Genomic DNA, 18,409 nt, shown 5'->3' with positions numbered 1-18,409 from the left:
AGGTGATCATCTTGTTCACATATTATTTGTTGTTATTTCGTCCAGAGGTCATGAGTATGAATCCCAGAGAAAGCTATATTTTTCTTCATTTATTTGAACTTTTTTAATAAGTTAAGACTATTCAAATTATTACGGATTTGTAAGCAAACATATTTAATGCTATTGTTTTTAAAATAAGAACATCTTTTGAACAATTCCCTTTAATATACTATATGCTATGCCAGTGTGTATTAGGCCTTCTTGATATAGCATCTCTATTTGCCTCCCACATTGAATCCTTTATCTAATAAATGTTGTGGAATTATAGTCTCTATGGTCAAGCAGGAATGTTACAGAAACATAAAAGAATGAAAAGTGACAGAATTTGACTACCCACTCACTCTGTTCACTTGCGAATACTTGTATCGCGTGTCCTTTAGTATCAGCTGACACATTATTAGTGGAACTACCAAGGGAAATTTGAGTCACCTGTTTCACGGAACATTTTAAAAAAACAACATGTCATTTGAATAAAAAACTTTTTATTTCCAACCATAAACAGAATAATACAATATTGATACTATTAGTTTTAATTCTTATAATATGGTAAGCACCAATTAATTATGTTTGGGTAACATAAACAAATATCACACACGCTTAGAATGACAAACAACACAGAGAAACAAAATTCCATTTAAAACCACACATTAAAGCAATGCTTATTATTACTAATAATAATTATTGTGCCAAATTGATTTTGAGGTGATCATTTTCAATTAATCATATGAGAAACTAAAATAATAAGAATTTTAATTGTAAAAGACATTGCATTTTCTTAAATATTAATGAATATTGTTAGTAATCAGAGGGTCTTCATAAAAGTCATATGAACCATAACATGAACATAACATAAGTATGGCTACAACCTTCACACAAGTCACGGTTATACTGTAAACAAAATATGATCACAATGGTGGATAAACATAATGACCAGAGAGACAGTTAATCTATGCCTGTCAAGCAAACATTTCACAAGCTTCTGACTAGAGCCTACCTGATGTCACAGACATCTAATGCCAAAATAGAATCGCCCTCAATAATAAATATGGGCTTCAATATCGGAAAATGAGGTCTAACACATGTGCATACAGTGTTGTCCCAGATTTAGCCTGTGCAGTACACGCAGGCTAAGCAGGGGCAACACTTTCTTCCTGAACTGGAATTTGGTTAAGAAGACACTTCCTTCAAACAAAAAAATGAAATGCCTACATTGATAATGCTCTTGATTATGAACATACTGTGTTAATCACAGACCAAATTTACCATAAATAAACACAATTTTTGTTTCACAAAAGTATTTCTCTTACTATAAATCAAGGTGAATACTGACAAATAATTTAGTATTAAATTGATAATTAAGATATCCTTATCAAGAAAACGAATTTTAGTCCTATATAAAAATTATTCATTCATAAGAAGCATATAATACCATAAATGCACCATTGGTTATTAAAAGCAAACGCGTTTAAAAGCATATGATACAATGGGTTATTAAAAGCAAATGCGTTTAAAAGCATATGATACAAATAAAAGGACCTGCTTACGGATTGACAACTTTCAATCTTATTGTCAACTATTCCTTTTTTATCCGTTCCCGTGCTCAAACCAGTAATAACAATATTAGCCTGTCTGCACAGGCTACTATGGCACATTTCTTTACACAAATGTATTTAACCCAGTATTCACAGAAATTGGCTCAATTATAAACAAGAAGGCATGGAAGGCCCAAAGTCGCTCACCTGATATACAAAGGAACTGATCTGTTCTGTGCAGCCCAAGATATCATTCAAACAAATGTTCTGACCAAGTTTCATGAAGATTAGAAAATAAATGTGTCTAGAGTGTTAACAAGGTTTTACTAATGCTATATATGGAAAAACGCCCCGCCCCCTGGCGGCCATGTTTTTTAGCAGACTGGAATCATTTTTTAACTTGTCTAAGATATAATTGAAAAAATCTTCTGACTTAGTTTCATGAAGATCTGAAAATTAATGTCTCTAGAGTATTAACAAGGCAAATGTTGACTATGCAAGAAGAACAAAAGGTGATCACAAAAACTAAGAATTATTTGGAATTTATGCATATGCAATCTGCCATTAGTGTTGCAAACGATACACAAACAAGTATTACACAAAACATCAACAATATCATACATGTATTTGATGCTAAGCTCTCATAAATGAAAGATTCACGATAAAAAGCAAACAATTAAATGGAATTAAAACAAGAGATAGCCAAGCAATATGGTCCCCTACCGGTGAAACTCCACCATTGTCAGAATTTTATATATATATATATATTTGTTGCCATAGCAACCATAATTATTGACATGGGAACAAAATGAAATGACGTGCATAATCTCCATATTGCCATCTATCCATGTTTTAAGTTTCATGAAAAAATATCAAGAACTTTTAAAGTTATCGCAGGATCCAGAAAAGTGTGACGAACAGACTGACAGACAGACTGACAGACAGAGACTGACAGAGCGCAAACCATAAGTCCCCTCCGGTTTCACCGGTAGGGTACAAAAATAATAATTGTTATATACTCACAAATATTTCAAATAAAAATGTATAAAATAAGTGTTAATCCACTATATTATTAAACAAGAGCACCGCATAACGGGTGCCACGTTTGGCTGCGAAAGCTTGTCAGAATTTTTTTTTTTCGAGGTCACAGTGACCTTGACCTTTGACCTAGTGACCCAAAATGGGTGTGGCATGTAGAACTCATCAAGGTGCATCAACATATGAAGTTTCAAAGTTGTAGGTGGAAGCACTTTGATTTAAGAGCCAATGTAAAGGTTTTAGCACGACGCCGGACGGCGGACGGCAGACGACGAGCAGGCTATGACAATACCTCGGGTTTTCTACGAAAACAGCCTTGCTAATAAAAAACATATCACCTGTTTATAACAGTATATTTGATCAAGGGAGATAATCATGCATCTAGACTAAATAAGACATATATTGCAACTCTTTGTTATGCTTTAAAGAGATCATACATTTACTTTTTAACCATCATATTCAGCACATCAAAAGTACATAATAGGGAAAAAGAATCCGAACAGAGATTGATGGTATAAGGTAAGTCATCATAGAGGTGGCTGGATTAAGGTGGATCAAACACACACACAGAGGAGGGTGGGGTAAGTTGACTAGACCGTCCAGTTGATGTTGATGGGCTTAAGAAGGTCCAATGACAAATTGTAGATTTGAAGAGCCTGAAATTACAGCATAGTTAATTATTCATATAAACAATTGTATGATACATCCAAATGGTTGTTAACTATTAAAAATCAAAATTGCAAAAGGAATTTCTGAACAAGGAACGTGATATCATTTTGTGCCAGACGATGAATTGCTTTTTTTTTAAACAAAAAGAGTCCTTAAAGATTGAAAACATTTAATGATTACATATAAAATATTATAATACCCTCATTATGTTTACTAGGCAATACTATATTGTGTACTAAAAACAAAACATGTGTCCACATGGCTCAGATGACCTCGAAATTCAAAGTTTGCGACATAAGCTCCACATAAGTCAAGCCACATCAGACCTTTAAGTGTGACATTGACCTTCGACAATGAAATTGGTGAAACATGCGACACTCAGTCTCCCCATGTAATCATTTGTAATAAGATATTTTAAACTGCATCATGTAATACAAAGTAACAAAACTCTCAAGTGTGACCTTGAACTCTAAGGAAAGTGACTAGTGTTACATGTGACATGCCATCAAATGATGGATTGCATTTGTTTCAACTCTTTTTTAAAGCCATCAATCTATGGAAAAGGTATTTCTGATACAGGGCGCTTCAAGCTGTTGTTTTTTCCTCTACAATTTGACCTTAGTGTGACCTTTACATTTGAGGCAGGGAGTTGTGTATTATATTTAACATTTGGTCTTATGATGGTTTACATTTGTACATAATAATTTCAAAATCAATCAAAAAATGGCAAAGTTATGGCTGAGACAAAAAAATTCAAGTTGTTTTATGACCAAATTTTACATTTGTTTCTCTAAGTGAGACATTAACCTTTGAGGAAGGGCGTTAGAATTTACATCAGACATGTTGTCTTTTGATGGTGTACAGTTGTGTCCAATATAGATCTATTAACACAAAATGTTCTATGCAAATTCCATGTTCAATGCTTACGTATGCATAGTAATTGGGAGTGAAGGGCAGGACCAGATGAGATGAAATAATTCATATAAAACCCTAAAAGTTTTAATTGCTGTAGGAACTAGTAATTGTTGGAAAGACCCTTTGTCTTAATGCATTTTACTCTTTTTTAATACTTAATTTATAGAATGAAGTCTCCACACATTTTAAGCTATATTTTATCATCATTTTTCTTTATCTAATTTAATATTTGAGGGGCAAACAATTGAATGAAAGTTAAGAAATTGTGATGCCCTATTCCGCAACACACACAAATGATCTATGTTTACAAATCACACATAACCATTTTCAATTCTATCTGTTTATAGAAAAACAATCTGTGTAATAATGACCACTTTATTGCTCTGGATTGAATGTATGTACATGTATTTCCTTCTGTATTTTGATTATTAAATCCAAAAAAAACACTCTATACAAATCTAAGAAATATTTACTTATGCTAAATATATGACCACTAGTTGCTTACCTTGTTGCTGTAGTTGTAGTCGGTAGTTTTCACCTGTCCATTGATGGTGACTGATGTGGGGGCTATCTCCACACCCAGGACAGTGACCTGACCCAGGGTCATGGCTTCACCATGGTAACCAGGCAGAGCAACCGTTGAAGTCAGCACGTGCTGCAATCAACAACATGCTTATGTGACTGATGGATGTTGATAAAAAATATGCAACATGGTTAATTGATTTGTTTATAAACTTTTAATGACTTAAACCACACACAAAATTTTAAGTGTTGGAAATAACTCTCAAAATATGCAAAGAAGAGTTAAGGCTCTTGTTCACTGCACATCCTTCAATGAGATATACCTAAATAAAAAAATTCTAGTTGATACTTATAATTTCAATACATACTCTGGACACAACTTCAATATAAAAACTACCAAAGAGCAACAACTATCAAAATATGAAAGCAAAAGTTATGGCTCTTACATACTTTGATTACCTGGTGTGAAATCCATCTACATATAAGGTTTCAACCTCTGATACCTCTTTTAGTTTTCAAAGCATGCTGCAGAAAAAAAGTTATTTAAAAAAACAAACCCAAGGACAATATTCTTTAAAATATGTTAGCAAAAGTTATGGTTCTTGTGCACAACAATTCTGATCAATAAGGTTTATCTATTGTTGAAGTTGTGACCTCTTTACCTCTTTCAGTTTCCAAAAAATATGCTACCATCAAAATTAAAAAACGAAAATGTAAACCATTCTATTTTTTTAAAGCATTAATGGGCACTCTATATATGAGAGCACGAGTTTTGTCTCTTGTGCTTTTCAAGTACCCTTAATGATATATTTCTTCCTGTAAAGTTTGAAGTTGATACCTTAAAGTATCAACTTTAAAAGAAATCTGATGATGAGAGCCAGACAGACAGCCTCAATCCAGTAAACAAAACCCTTACAACGTTTTTGTGGGTTGTTATGTAAATCATTGTTTATCAATGTATAAAAGAGCGTCATGGACAGGTGGACAGATAATGCAATCAATATGTGCCTATTTACATTAAGACCATTAAGACATACCTTTACTATCCTAAAATAGATAAGGTTGTAAGCTGAACTTGTGATGCTGTCTGTAAAAAAAACAATAAATACAATATGTAAAAGTTAATAACATGGAACATCATTAATTGAAATGGCGTTGAAATTTAAACCATCATCATACCTGCATTAAATATATATATATATATATATATCACCCCATCTGGAAAAATTTTGGTTTATTCAACAATGTGCTGTCTATACAGGAAACATGTGCAACATAGTGACGTCATTTTTTAAATTTTAACATAAGTATGGATATGTTATCAACTACATTAAAAGAGTCATTTATTAATCTGGTAAAGAAAAATTACATGGTCCTCAGTTACGAATAATTTAACAGGTAGTTGAAAAATGTATTTGTTTGATGTGCCTGAGTGCCCATAAACCACTCTCTATTTTCTGCATCATTTGTTCTCTAAACAGATATCACAAGCTATTTTTAGAACATGGATTTTCCAATAACCGCACTTGTAACCTGCAAACTGTAATCACATTCTATATTTAGAAGAGGGCCTTTCCTAAAATTGACATACATTGATGTTTACAACTATGCATCATTATTGACCTAGAATTCAGTATAAATAGTAATAGTTATGTACAGAGACATATAGGTCTATGTTATGTATTAGATGTATTTTTACCCCTTTTTTTATAATTAGTGTAATTAAACAGCACAAAACATTTGAATATAAATATTGTGCTCCAGAACTGTTGTGCTGTTACAATGACAAACAGCAATTTAATGCTGACTGTAAATGTTATTATTCCTTACAATTTAATATGCACCATACATATTTAAAAACTGAGTTCTATTTTTGCAAAAAACAGTGTTGTACTTTGCTCATGTGTTTCTCGTTTTATACAAATACCATTCAGACCACAAGTGTAATGAACAAATTATTTTTGTCTATACATGTGCATAACAATTATGAAAATATTACATGTCATTATTTCATGATTATTTATTATTGGGTTCATTTTTGTATACTGGTAATAAATCTAAGGGATAAAATGAGTTTATTTACTGATGACTGATATAAAAATACTCTCTTACAACTGTCGTGGATTAAATGATTGTAAAAAACGAAATGATGTATTTAATTTTGTAAAAACAAAATTCAAAGCACATATCTATTGTCTACAAGATTGCCACTTCACTCCATCTTTAGAAAAGCAAATTTATTCTCAGTGGGATGGTGAATGTTATTTTAACCATGGTAATTCAAACTCAAGAGGTGTCTGCATATTATTTCAAAAGAATATACCAGTAACTATTCATGCCATTAAAAAAGACCAGTCTGGGAACTTGTTAATTTTAGATATAACATTTGATACAAAAAGGTTCACGCTATGTACCTTGTATGGACCTAACACTGATCAACCAAATTTCTACAGTGAATTACTTTCTGACATAGACAACTTAGGAAATGATACCTATATTATCTGTGGAGATTTTAATCTTGTATTGGATTCTAAATTAGATTATGTCCATTACAAAAATCTTAACAATAATAAAAAGTCAAGAGAATTATTATCTTCTGCAATGCATGATAGAAACTTGATAGATAGTTTTAGACTAATGAATGGCACTATTAATCAATACACTTGGCGAAAACCAAACACTCTTCAACAAGGTAGGCTGGATTTCTTCCTTGTCACTGGTAATCTTGTTCAAAATATTAGAAAATCTGATATACAATCAAGCTACAAATCTGACCATTCAGCTATAATATTAGAATTAAAAATCTGCGAAACAACCCATGGTAAAGGACTCTGGAAATTCAATAACTCTCTGTTACATGATCAAGAATATCTCGATTGTATGAAAATAAAAATTGGAGAAATAAAAAAACAATATTGCCTGCCTGTATATAACATTGACTCTTTGAACACGATTGATGATTGTGAGATTCAGTTTACCATAAATGACCAGCTTTTTTTAGAAACCTTGTTAATGGAAATCAGGGGCAAAACTATCTCATTTTCATCATACAGATCTAAACAGAGGAAAGACAGGGAAGATTTTATTATAAAAAAAATTGAAATTCTAGAAAAAAATATTACTGAAAATAATATTGAAGAACTTCATTTGTTACAGCAGGAACTATCTGATATCCGTGATATTAAAATGAAAGGATCATTCATAAGATCCAAAGCAAAATGGATTGATGAAGGCGAAAAACCCACGAAATACTTTTGCAATTTGGAAAAACAACACTCATCTAGCAAAACAATACCTTATATTATAAACAATAATGGCCACAATATATATGATCAAAATGAAATTTTAGCAGAAGCTGCCTCATATTACAAGACTTTATACTCCAAAGGTGAAACAAAAGAATATGATAACGCTATATTTGATGAACTTAATTTGATACACGGTGCAAAATTGAATAACGATGAAGCTCAAGCATTAGAAGGCATATTGACAATGGAAGAAATCTCAACTACCTTGAAAAATATGAAACATTTTAAAAGTCCAGGTTCAGATGGCTTCACAACAGAATTTTTTAAAGTTTTCTGGAAAGATCTTAAGTATTTCATTTTAAGGAGTCTTAATTATGCTTTTATTTCTGGAACTATGTCAATCACTCAAAAACAAGGTATTATCACCTGTATACCAAAAGAAAATAAGCCAAGAACAACCTTTAACAATCTTAGACCATTAACTCTCTTAAATGTTGTTTACAAAATAGCTTCAGGCACAATTGCAAACAGACTTAAAACAGTTCTTGACAAATTAATTTCCAAAGATCAGACTGGATTTATAAAAGGAAGATATATAGGTGAAAATACTAGACTATTGTATGATATCCTAAAATATACAGAAGATAACAAAATCCCAGGACTCTTATTAACGTTAGACTTTGAAAAGGCGTTCGACTCATTGGCATTCAATTTCATTGAAAAAACTCTAATTTATTTTAACTTTGGTCCAATGTTCAGAAAATGGATCTCTCTTTTTTTATACAACACTATGTCAGCCATTCAAATCAATGGATTCCTGTCTGAATCATTCAAAATTGAAAAAGGCTGCCGTCAAGGCGATCCGATCAGTTCTTACATTTTTATACTATGTGCAGAAACATTGGCAATCAAAATAAGAAACTCAAAACAAATTAAAGGAATAACTATTGAAAACATTGAATACAAAATTTCCCAATTTGCAGACGACACATCACTTTTATTAGACGGTTCTGAAAGTTCTCTTAACACAGCACTTGACCTATTGCATACCTTTGCCCTGGAATCTGGACTAAAAATTAACTATGACAAAACAAAACTCATATGGATAGGCTCCAAGAAATATAGTACACACTCAATAAAAACTAAATACAAACTTATATGGGGTTCAACCAATTTCAAAGTACTAGGTATCATATTTGATGTCAACCTAGAGAAAATGATTGATTATAATTATTCTAGCAAATTGACAATGTTACAAAATATCATAAATTTTTGGAAAAGGAGAAATATCTCACCTTTAGGAAAGATTACTGTAGTTAAATCCATGTTACTCCCCCTTTTCACTCATTTATTTATTGCTCTTCCCAGTCCAGGAGTACATATATTAAATCAAATACATAATTGTTTTTACAACTTCATATGGGATGGTCCTTTAAAAATCAAACACAATATTCTTATCAAACCTTATGAAGAGGGAGGGCTGAATATGATAGATATATACTCATTTGAAAAAAGTATGAAGCTAACATGGATAAAGAAACTTGCACTATGTACAGGTAAATGCTTTGTATTAGTCTATTCACTGTTTGATGTTAAAAAAATGTTAAATATGGGTAATGCATATGTGCAAAAAATTGTTAAAAGATTAACTAACACATTTTGGAAAGATGTTCTTAATTTCTATAGCATATATGTTAACACATTTAAGATTTGTACATTTGATGATGTATTAAATATGCCATTATTTTACAATGACAACTTTAAAATTGGTATGAATTGCATTTATGATAAGAACATGTATGAAAGAGGAATTAGACTTGTTAGAGACATATTATGTACCTCTGGAGGGTTTAAGACCAAGAATGATATTGAGAATTACACTGGAAAAGTGCTAAATTTTTTATTCTATGAAGGAGTTAAAAGAACTGTATCAGATTTTATTAAAAAATCAAGTTTTGCTACTGTTAACAAGTCAAACACCACTGGAGTATTTTTCTCTTCCTATCTGAATGTTATTGTTTTTAAAGCAAAACCAAATAAATCAATATATAGCACATATACATTTAATAAAGAAAAACCTACATGTCAAAATAAGTGGAATGAAATATTTAATAACATTGACTGGAAGTTTGTACATAACTTTGTTTTTGAAAACTCCAGAGATACATATATACAATGGCTTCAAACTAGAATTGTACACAGAATCTTGGGTACAAAATCTCTGTTATATAAAATGAAAATTGTTAACGACAATCTATGTTCTTTTTGTAAAAAACATGAGGAAACCTTAACTCATCTTTTCTGGGAATGTGAACACATTCAACCCATTATCAACTATATAAAATATTCAATGAATCTAAACAACATCAATTTTCCCAACATCTCTTGCCAAGATGTTCTACTTGGGATTTGTTCTGAAAAAATGACCCCCATTAATATTTTATTTCTTGAAATGAAAAGGTATGTTTTTATCTGTAAAAAACATAGTAAAATCCCAACAGTACCAGGGCTAAAAAATAGTTTTCAACTAGCATGGGAAATTCAAAAGCACACCATTTGCCAAGGATCGGAATTTCCAAATTGGTCAGTTGTAAGATTATTAATCAATGAACCCATAACTTAAAATGTACTTGCTTTACATTGATGTGCACTGAAATGAATGATTTCAACTATACACTGTGGTTTTGTTTTCACATATTTTGTTTGTTCAAATCTACACTTTCTTTACCTTTTACAAAAGAAAACAATGATATGTGTAGTACAAATCTCCATATTAAGTATGAAGATCCCTGTGTTATATAGAAAGTATATTTGCTACTTGTATTTTCTGTGCTTTCACAAAGTTTGTCATCTACTATGTATCTATGTATACATGCATACATTGTACATTGCTAAATATAAACTTGCATCCGCTGCTTATAAACGTGCAAATCATTTAGTTGTATACTAACACAGGCTGTATTTAATTGCTACTAACACATAATTTTTGTAAGGTATGGAGTAGGATGGCCTCGACCTACACATACCTATTGACGAGGTAAATAAAGTTTTCTTATTAAAAAAAAAAAAAAAAAAAAAAAAAAAAAAAAATTTTCATTTTATGTTTTATTGTTGTTTTCAGTCATTTTCTTTTATTTACTTTCAAAATAAAAAGATAACATGCAAAAATGATGGGATAACTAGAATACCATGTAAGAGTTGTACACAGATAAGTTTATATGATCTGCATATAAACCAGAACATCTTGCCAAGGCAGCCGAGTTAGGTTTTCCAAGCCTCCTTAAATAAACTTGTCTGTATTCAACATTAACGTGGAATTCTCTCTGTCTAACTCAATGACACAAATGTCTACACATAAGAACACTTACCCTCCTGTAGTATGTTCTATTTTTTATAAAAGGAGTAAGTTTCCACAGTATTAAAACAATTTATCCCTGTTAATCACAATGGACTATAAGTGAGACATGGTTTGGTAAAACAGGTTTTAAAGCATCATAGATAAGCAGATAAGCTTGTGCTGTTTCCTCAAGCTAATCAAGGACAACACTTTCTAGAATGACAGACACTTTTTAGGGAGCCCTAACTAGACAAAAACCTGTCTAGGCAGAAATTAGCGTACTGCGCAGGCTAATATAGGCTGACACTTTAATAGTACTGTGCAGGCTAATAAAGGCTGACACTTTAATAGTACTGCGCAGGCTAATATAGGCTGACACTTTTATAGTACTGCGCAGGCTAATATAGGATGACACTTTAATAGTACTGTGCAGGCTAATAAAGGCTGACACTATAATAGTACTGCGCAGGCTAATATAGGCTGACACTTTTATAGTACTGCGCAGGCTAATATAGGCTGACACTTTAATAGTACTGTGCAGGCTAATAAAGGCTGACACTTTAATAGTACTGCCCAGCCTAATATAGGATGACACTTTAATAGTACTGCGCAGGCTAATATAGGATGACACTTTAATAAAGCCCAGTTTTCCTAGAGTGAGGCTCAATCCAATATTGGTGAGCACAAAGGCTGTCTATGGGGCCATACCAAGGGATTCTCCATCGTCCCAGTAGAGCATGCCCTGGGAAGCACCACCAGGAGTCAGTGTGGCCAGCAGGGAGAATGGGTTCTTACGCCTGAAACATCAGTTAGACACTTGAATGATCAGAATAACACACGCCATAGATTATGTTGACATGAGCTCTAAAACTTTTGGAGAATAAAGAACGAATTCTGTTATTTAGAGGTTATTTTTTATAAAAACATCACACATTTTTGTAAAGCACATGTTTTTTCTAACTCATTCATCGTTGTTTTTTTTCAGATCACAAAAGTTCTAAACTGATAAAGTTGTTGAAACAATTAAATAGAATTATTGTATACTAAAATACCACAACATTGCTGGTTATGAACACTTCAATGATTTTCAAGATGAAACTAAATAAAAACATACAAGACACAACATACAAAAATGGGTCTTATGTCGTAAGAGCATTAAGCGCAGTTTGGTCAGGAGCTATCCTGCCTGCTCATTACATCACAAAGCCTTGAGTGACTTAAGTTGATAGGATAGCTCCCTATGGGATAACTACACTGGCCACATATGGCAATCGACCAATTTTCGTAGGATGAGGCTCACACATAAGCAGTACATACGAGAGAGTGGTTGTTACTTCAGGTGCCTGTAGGGGTATGATGGAGCCTCCGCGCACCTGGAGGTTGATGTGTTCCATGGGCAGGTCAAAGTCTCCTAGGTAACCTGTTGAGTCAATGTAGGAGTGATTGAACCAGTCGTACCAGCGGTCCTTGGGAAGGTAACCCTGCCCCTTCAGTGTGTTCTGCAGGGAAACAAAGGCAGAAATGTGTAATATACCGAATAAGTATATATACTGCATTTTTACTGTTTGATATGAGCCTTGCTCTGGTAAAACAGGGCTTAATGCATGTGCTCAAAGTGTCATCCCAGATGAGCTTATGCATGTGCTCAAAGTGTCATCTGAGATGAGCTAGTGCAGTCTGCACAGGATAAACCGGGTCGACATTTTCCGCGTTTATGGAATTTTTTCATTTTAGAGGAAGTCTCTTCTAAGCTTAAATTAAGTTTTGGTGCAAAGTGTATTCCCTGATTAGCCTGTGCGAACTGCAGATGTGCAGATGGCTAGCACCATTTTTCCACAGCAAGACTCATAAATACATGTATGTACCTGTCTCAGTACTAGAGAACATAATAATCAGGCCTACCTGTGAGGTGGTTGGTGTGATCAGAACATAATAATCAGGCCTACCTGTGAGGTGGTTGGTGTGATCAGCCAATGATAATTGGGCCTACCTGTGAGGTGGTTGGTGTGATCAGAACATGATAATCGGGCCTACCTGTGAGGTGGTTGGTGTGATCAGAACATAATAATCAGGCCTACCTGTGAGTTGGTTGGTGTGCTCAGAACATAATAATCAGGCCTACCTGTGAGGTGGTTGGTGTGATCAGCAGAGAATCTCCCCACATGAACTGTGTGTCCACTGAGTACGTCACGTTGTTCTCACTCTCTGGATAACTGTACAAGAACAACGTCTCTCTCAATGATACAAGTGTTTTATATCTTTTTAATCTAAATAGTTTCATTTCATACACAACTTTTGTTTATGAAACACAGCATTTTTACAGCAGAAGCGAAGACATGTCTTTGCTAAAATCCCTCTACCAGGGAGTACAATGTATAAGAGAGTAAGATTGAAAGGAACAAACACAATTTGGTTGTATATTGATGATAAGCAAAAAGAAAAATTAACAAAAAAATATAACGAAAGGATTCGTGGTCAAAATTGATGCTTTGCGTTTCTTCACTGCTACAGTATAATTACCTCCCTTAGTTTTAAATTTGCCAGGTAAACAAAATGAAATTGTAACTTGTTCTTCATAAAGTAAGTTAATTGTATGGCAAAAAATAATGTATTAAGCATTTAAAGTGTATTTGATATTTAAGGAATGTTTCTAGCAAAATCCTGCGTATATATTCGGCTTGTTTCTGTGTTAGTGAAGGAGAAATGCTGATCGGTAACCTCCGTAGAGTGCTGAGGGAATTCGGAAACGTCGGTAGTTTCCGGATCGTGCCTTTTCGTTGGCTAGGTGGCGATCTGTTTGCAAGTATATAAAGACGCGCAGATCGGCAAGTTAGAGAGTTCTCCTGTGGATGCGAGCGGCTAAACATCTGAAGAAAAGGGACGTTACTATTGAGAACAGTACTCTGAAGCATTTGGGTATTTACGTTGACATCGAACGCTGCTGCCCGGGCTTCAGAGTTCCTGTTGTATGGTAAGAGGGTCTTCAGAGTGTTGGAGTCTACGGACTTCGTATAAGGCAGTGACGGAGGCTTCACCTAAGGCCCTTGGTGTGACGAAGAGCCAGTGGCTTCGGGGAAGCCAGTAGCTTCACAGAGGCTGTAGCCAGTAAAGCTTCACGGAGACGGAAACCGGTAAGCCTCACGGAGGCAGAAGCCGGTAGCTTCACGGAGGCGTACGTCAGTAGCTTCACGGAAGCCGGTAGCTTCACCAAGGGATTGGTAAAGGGTTGCGGCTTTATTGAAGCTGGGAGTAATAGAAAGACGGAGGGTGCGTTGAAGGCATCGGTCCCCTCTTTGGTTGCATTGCCGATATCTGTAGCGACTTAATTATTTTAAGTTTATAATCAGAAGGCAGGTAGCCTTAGGAAAATCATTTTAATTATATTGTTACTTTGACATTTGGCCTTCCGAGGACTTTGGAAGGCACATCAAGTGTTTGAGGTCGCGCACACAGCGCTCGGTGGCGGCCTCAGGAAGTCCGCGGCTCGCGCTACATTATTGGTGGCAGCGTTGGGATAGGTTACAGAAACCTATCGACAATTCTAACCTGTCAGCCCAGGCCTCAAAATGGCTGATGGTAGGGAAGCAATTCTTTTCCAAGAATTGGAAGCTTTGAGGCGGAAAAATGAAGCCCTCACCGAAAATTGTGACACATTGGCTTTGGAAAAGCATTTGGAGTTATTAAAGCGTGATAACATGCGGACTGGCTTGTGTACTCCTGTTCCTGAAAGAGAGACGCCTGTGCCTCAATCAAATCCAAAAGACTTTGAAGGAAACGTCACATTGAAGAAGACTTCATTGAAACCTTTGAGTATTGTGAAAACAGCTACGTATGATGGTCAAACATCGTGGCAAGATTATAGAGCGCACTTTGAGACGTGCGCAGAGATTAATCAATGGGACTACAACGACAAGAGATTGCATTTGGCTGTGTCGTTGCTTGGCCAAGCACAAGGGGTAGTGGAAAACCTTGCACACAATTCAAGAGATTATGATTCACTGTTGCAAGCCCTAGAAGAACAGTTTGAGCCTCCTAACCAGACGGAATTGTACAGAGTGCAGTAACATGATCGCAGACAAAAAGCATCTGAGACGTTGGGAGAGCTGGGGCAAGGCATTCGAAGATTAACCAACATGGCATACCCCTCTGCACCGGCAGACTTGAAAGAAACATTTGCCAAAGAGCAGTTTCTTGATGCTCTTCATAGTGCGGATATGAAACTACGCATCAAACAGGCCCGATCAGTAAGCCTCAATGATGCCATCAGGCACAATTGTGGAGCTCGAAGCTTTTTATCGTGCAGAAAGGACTAAGTCTGACGGCCATGTGTCTGCGGTAGCTACAGATGGTAACAAGCCAATGAAGCAAATGGATGAGCTTCAAAAGATGGTTGACATGCTCAACAAACGGCTATGTCAGTTCATGGGCACCGCGGAAACCTCACAACCCAGAAATGGTTCAAGGCCAAGCGTCATGGAACGACTGTGCTATACCTGCGGCTCAAAGTTTCACTTGAAGAGGAATTGTCCTGATAATGGACTTGAGTCTTGCGATGAACAAAATACAACTAAAGGAAAGCCGAGTGTTTTCCACGCAAACGTCACTTTGCAAGAAAGGCCTTCATTGAAGCCTTCAAAGGTTACTGGTGCCACAGTGTTTAATTGTCATGATTCTCCATCCGCCCATGCAGAATGTTGCTGTTCCTTGTCACAACAGATTAAGAAGCTGGGGATGGTGGTCGAAAGACTTGAGAGAGGATTGGGTGATCTTATGAGGAAGCTTGGAAGCTCAAGCCCTGCGTATAGGCACAAACCAAATGACAGGGAAAAAGATCGACGATGTTATATGTGAAGGAAACAAGGTCAAAAGGTGACAACTTCAACGAAGCCGGGAAAGGTTCAAAGAGACATTGTCCATACTATTGGGGGCATTCGTGGTCTTAGTGGAAGCCAGATGGTGCCAAATCTGGGTGCATCAGCACAGGAGAAACGGATCCTAGGGGAAAGTCGGATTGAAAGAACATTGCAAGAAGGCGGTTCAAAAGATAATAAGATGAGGGAAATGAAGAAACCTCTGAGGTCTCAGCCGGCATATGAAACTGCCGGTGCTGGTAGTGCTTCAGTGAAGTATGAAGCAGGTATTAAGAAAAAGACAGCGGTTTTGCTGGGTGATTTGAAGGGGAATCAAAGCACTGTGATTCCGAAAACTAAGACCTCAGTACGATCTCCAGCAGACATACAATGTAGACACTCCAGTGGCACGTCTGAGGAAGTAAGCTTGAAGCCAGATGATCAAAGAGGCTTCATGAACGTTACGACATGCAATAAAACGTCGGTAATGACCTTCAGAAAAGGAAGATTGTGATAACTAACGAAGGTTATTCAGTCTATGCAATAGAGAACTCTAGTAACTCGGTTACAGGTGAATGGTCAGCATGTCTTGGAGAGATATTCGGAGGCACGACAAGCCTCGGTGACATTATCATTGGGTATGATAATGGGGGTTTTGTGTTTTCGGTTCTGTATGAACCATGTTAAGAAGGGAGTAGTTGTTTTTTTTGCACTGATGTTGATACATTTATTATCTCAGGAAGAGATTCGCTATTGCATTGTGTTAGTTAGCTTTTGTTGAAGTTTGCTTGTGTACAGTTTTTGGATTAGTTGTAATGTTTGATTGTATTAGTTTTGTATATTGGAATCATGAGGGGACTCATGTCACATCGGAGGCGTGGGTAATATAGCGAAAGAATTCGTGGTCAAAATTGATGCTTTGTGTTTCTTCACTGCTACAGTATAATTACCTCCCTTAGTTTTAAATTTGCCAGGCAAACAAAATGAAATTGTAACTTGTTCTTCATAAAGTAAGTTAATTGTATGGCTTAAAATAATGTATTAAGCATTTAAAGTGTATTTGATATTTAAGGAATGTTTCTAGTAAAATCCTGTGTATATATTCGGCTTGTTTCTGTGTTAGTGAAGAGTGAAGGAGAAATGCTGATCGGTAATCTCCGTAGAGTGCTGAGGGAATTCGGAAACGTCGGTAGTTATCGGATCGTGCCTTTCGGTTGGCTAGGTGGCGCTCTGTTCGCCAGTATATAAAGACGCGCAGATCGGCAAATTAGGGAGTTCTCCTGTGTATGCGAGCAGCTTGACATCTGAAGAAAAGGGACGTTACTTTTTAGGAACAGTACTCTGAAGCATTTGGGTATTTACGCTGACATCGAACGCTGCTGCCCGGGCTTCAGAGTTCCTGTTATGGTTAGAGGGTCTTCAGAGTGTTGGAGTCTACGGACGTCGTACAAGGCAGTGACGGAAGCTTCACCTAACGCCTTGGGGTGACGAAGAGCCAGTGGCTTCGCAAAAGCCAGTAGCCTCATGGAGGCGGTAGCCAGTGTAGCTTCACGGAAACTGGTAGCCTCATGTAGGCAAAAGCCGGTAGCTTCACGGAGGCGTAGGCCAGTAGCTTCACTGAAGCCAATAGATTCACCGAGGGATTGGTGAAGGGTTGCTGCTTTATTGAAGCTGGGAGTAATAGAAAGCCGGAGGGTTTGTTGAAAGCATCGGTCCCCTGTTTGGTCGCATTGTAAATATTCGTAGCGACTCGATTATTTTAAGTTCATAATCAGAAGGCAGGTAGACTAAGGAAAATTAGTAATTATACTGTTTATTGTATTCCACGAAATAGTTAGCCTTGCGAGGACTTTGGAAGGCACAACGTGTGTTTGAGGTCGCGCACACAGCGCTCGGTGGCGGCCTCAGGAAGTCGGCCGGCTCGCGCTACAAAAATAACAGCTTCTGAAGTTCTTTATCTGCTTATATATATACATATATAATATATATATATATATATATATATATATATATATATATATATATACAACATTATCATATTGATAAATAGAGAATAACAGGTTACTGCCTGTTTTGTAATATATCGGGAAAGGCTTAGAATAAAATTAATGGCGAGGCTTGCTGAGCCATTATTTTATTCATGCTGAGCCGGATATATTACAAAAAGATCAGGCAGTAAACTATTTTTCTGTTTATCATACCTCTACATCCCACATTACATAAGCAATTGTAAAGAATAATCACTAGGACGCTGCATTT

General features: G+C 35.6%; 1 protein-coding gene across 2 annotated transcripts in view; it reads right to left on the bottom strand.

Annotated features, from left to right (window-relative positions):
- Nucleotides 1–504: 504 nt before the first annotated feature.
- Nucleotides 505–18,409, bottom strand: part of LOC127866390 (lysosomal alpha-glucosidase-like) — a 38,322-nt gene continuing 20,417 nt past the window's right edge. For both annotated transcript variants that reach the window (XM_052406882.1, XM_052406881.1), the window contains exons 16-21: nt 13,423–13,513; nt 12,618–12,799; nt 12,009–12,097; nt 5,753–5,802; nt 4,699–4,848; nt 505–3,265 (exon numbers count right to left, since the gene is read on the bottom strand). In XM_052406882.1, coding sequence (XP_052262842.1) covers nt 3,200–3,265; nt 4,699–4,848; nt 5,753–5,802; nt 12,009–12,097; nt 12,618–12,799; nt 13,423–13,513 — 628 coding nt within the window. In that variant the 3' untranslated portion in view covers nt 505–3,199. The remainder of the gene's footprint in view (nt 3,266–4,698; nt 4,849–5,752; nt 5,803–12,008; nt 12,098–12,617; nt 12,800–13,422; nt 13,514–18,409) is intronic.

Source organism: Dreissena polymorpha, chromosome 2 (genome assembly GCF_020536995.1).
Source record: "Dreissena polymorpha isolate Duluth1 chromosome 2, UMN_Dpol_1.0, whole genome shotgun sequence".
Taxonomy (NCBI): Eukaryota; Metazoa; Mollusca; class Bivalvia; order Myida; family Dreissenidae; genus Dreissena; species Dreissena polymorpha.
The sequence above is the reverse complement of the archived record's forward strand: the minus strand, read 5'-3'. Positions and strand labels throughout refer to the sequence as shown.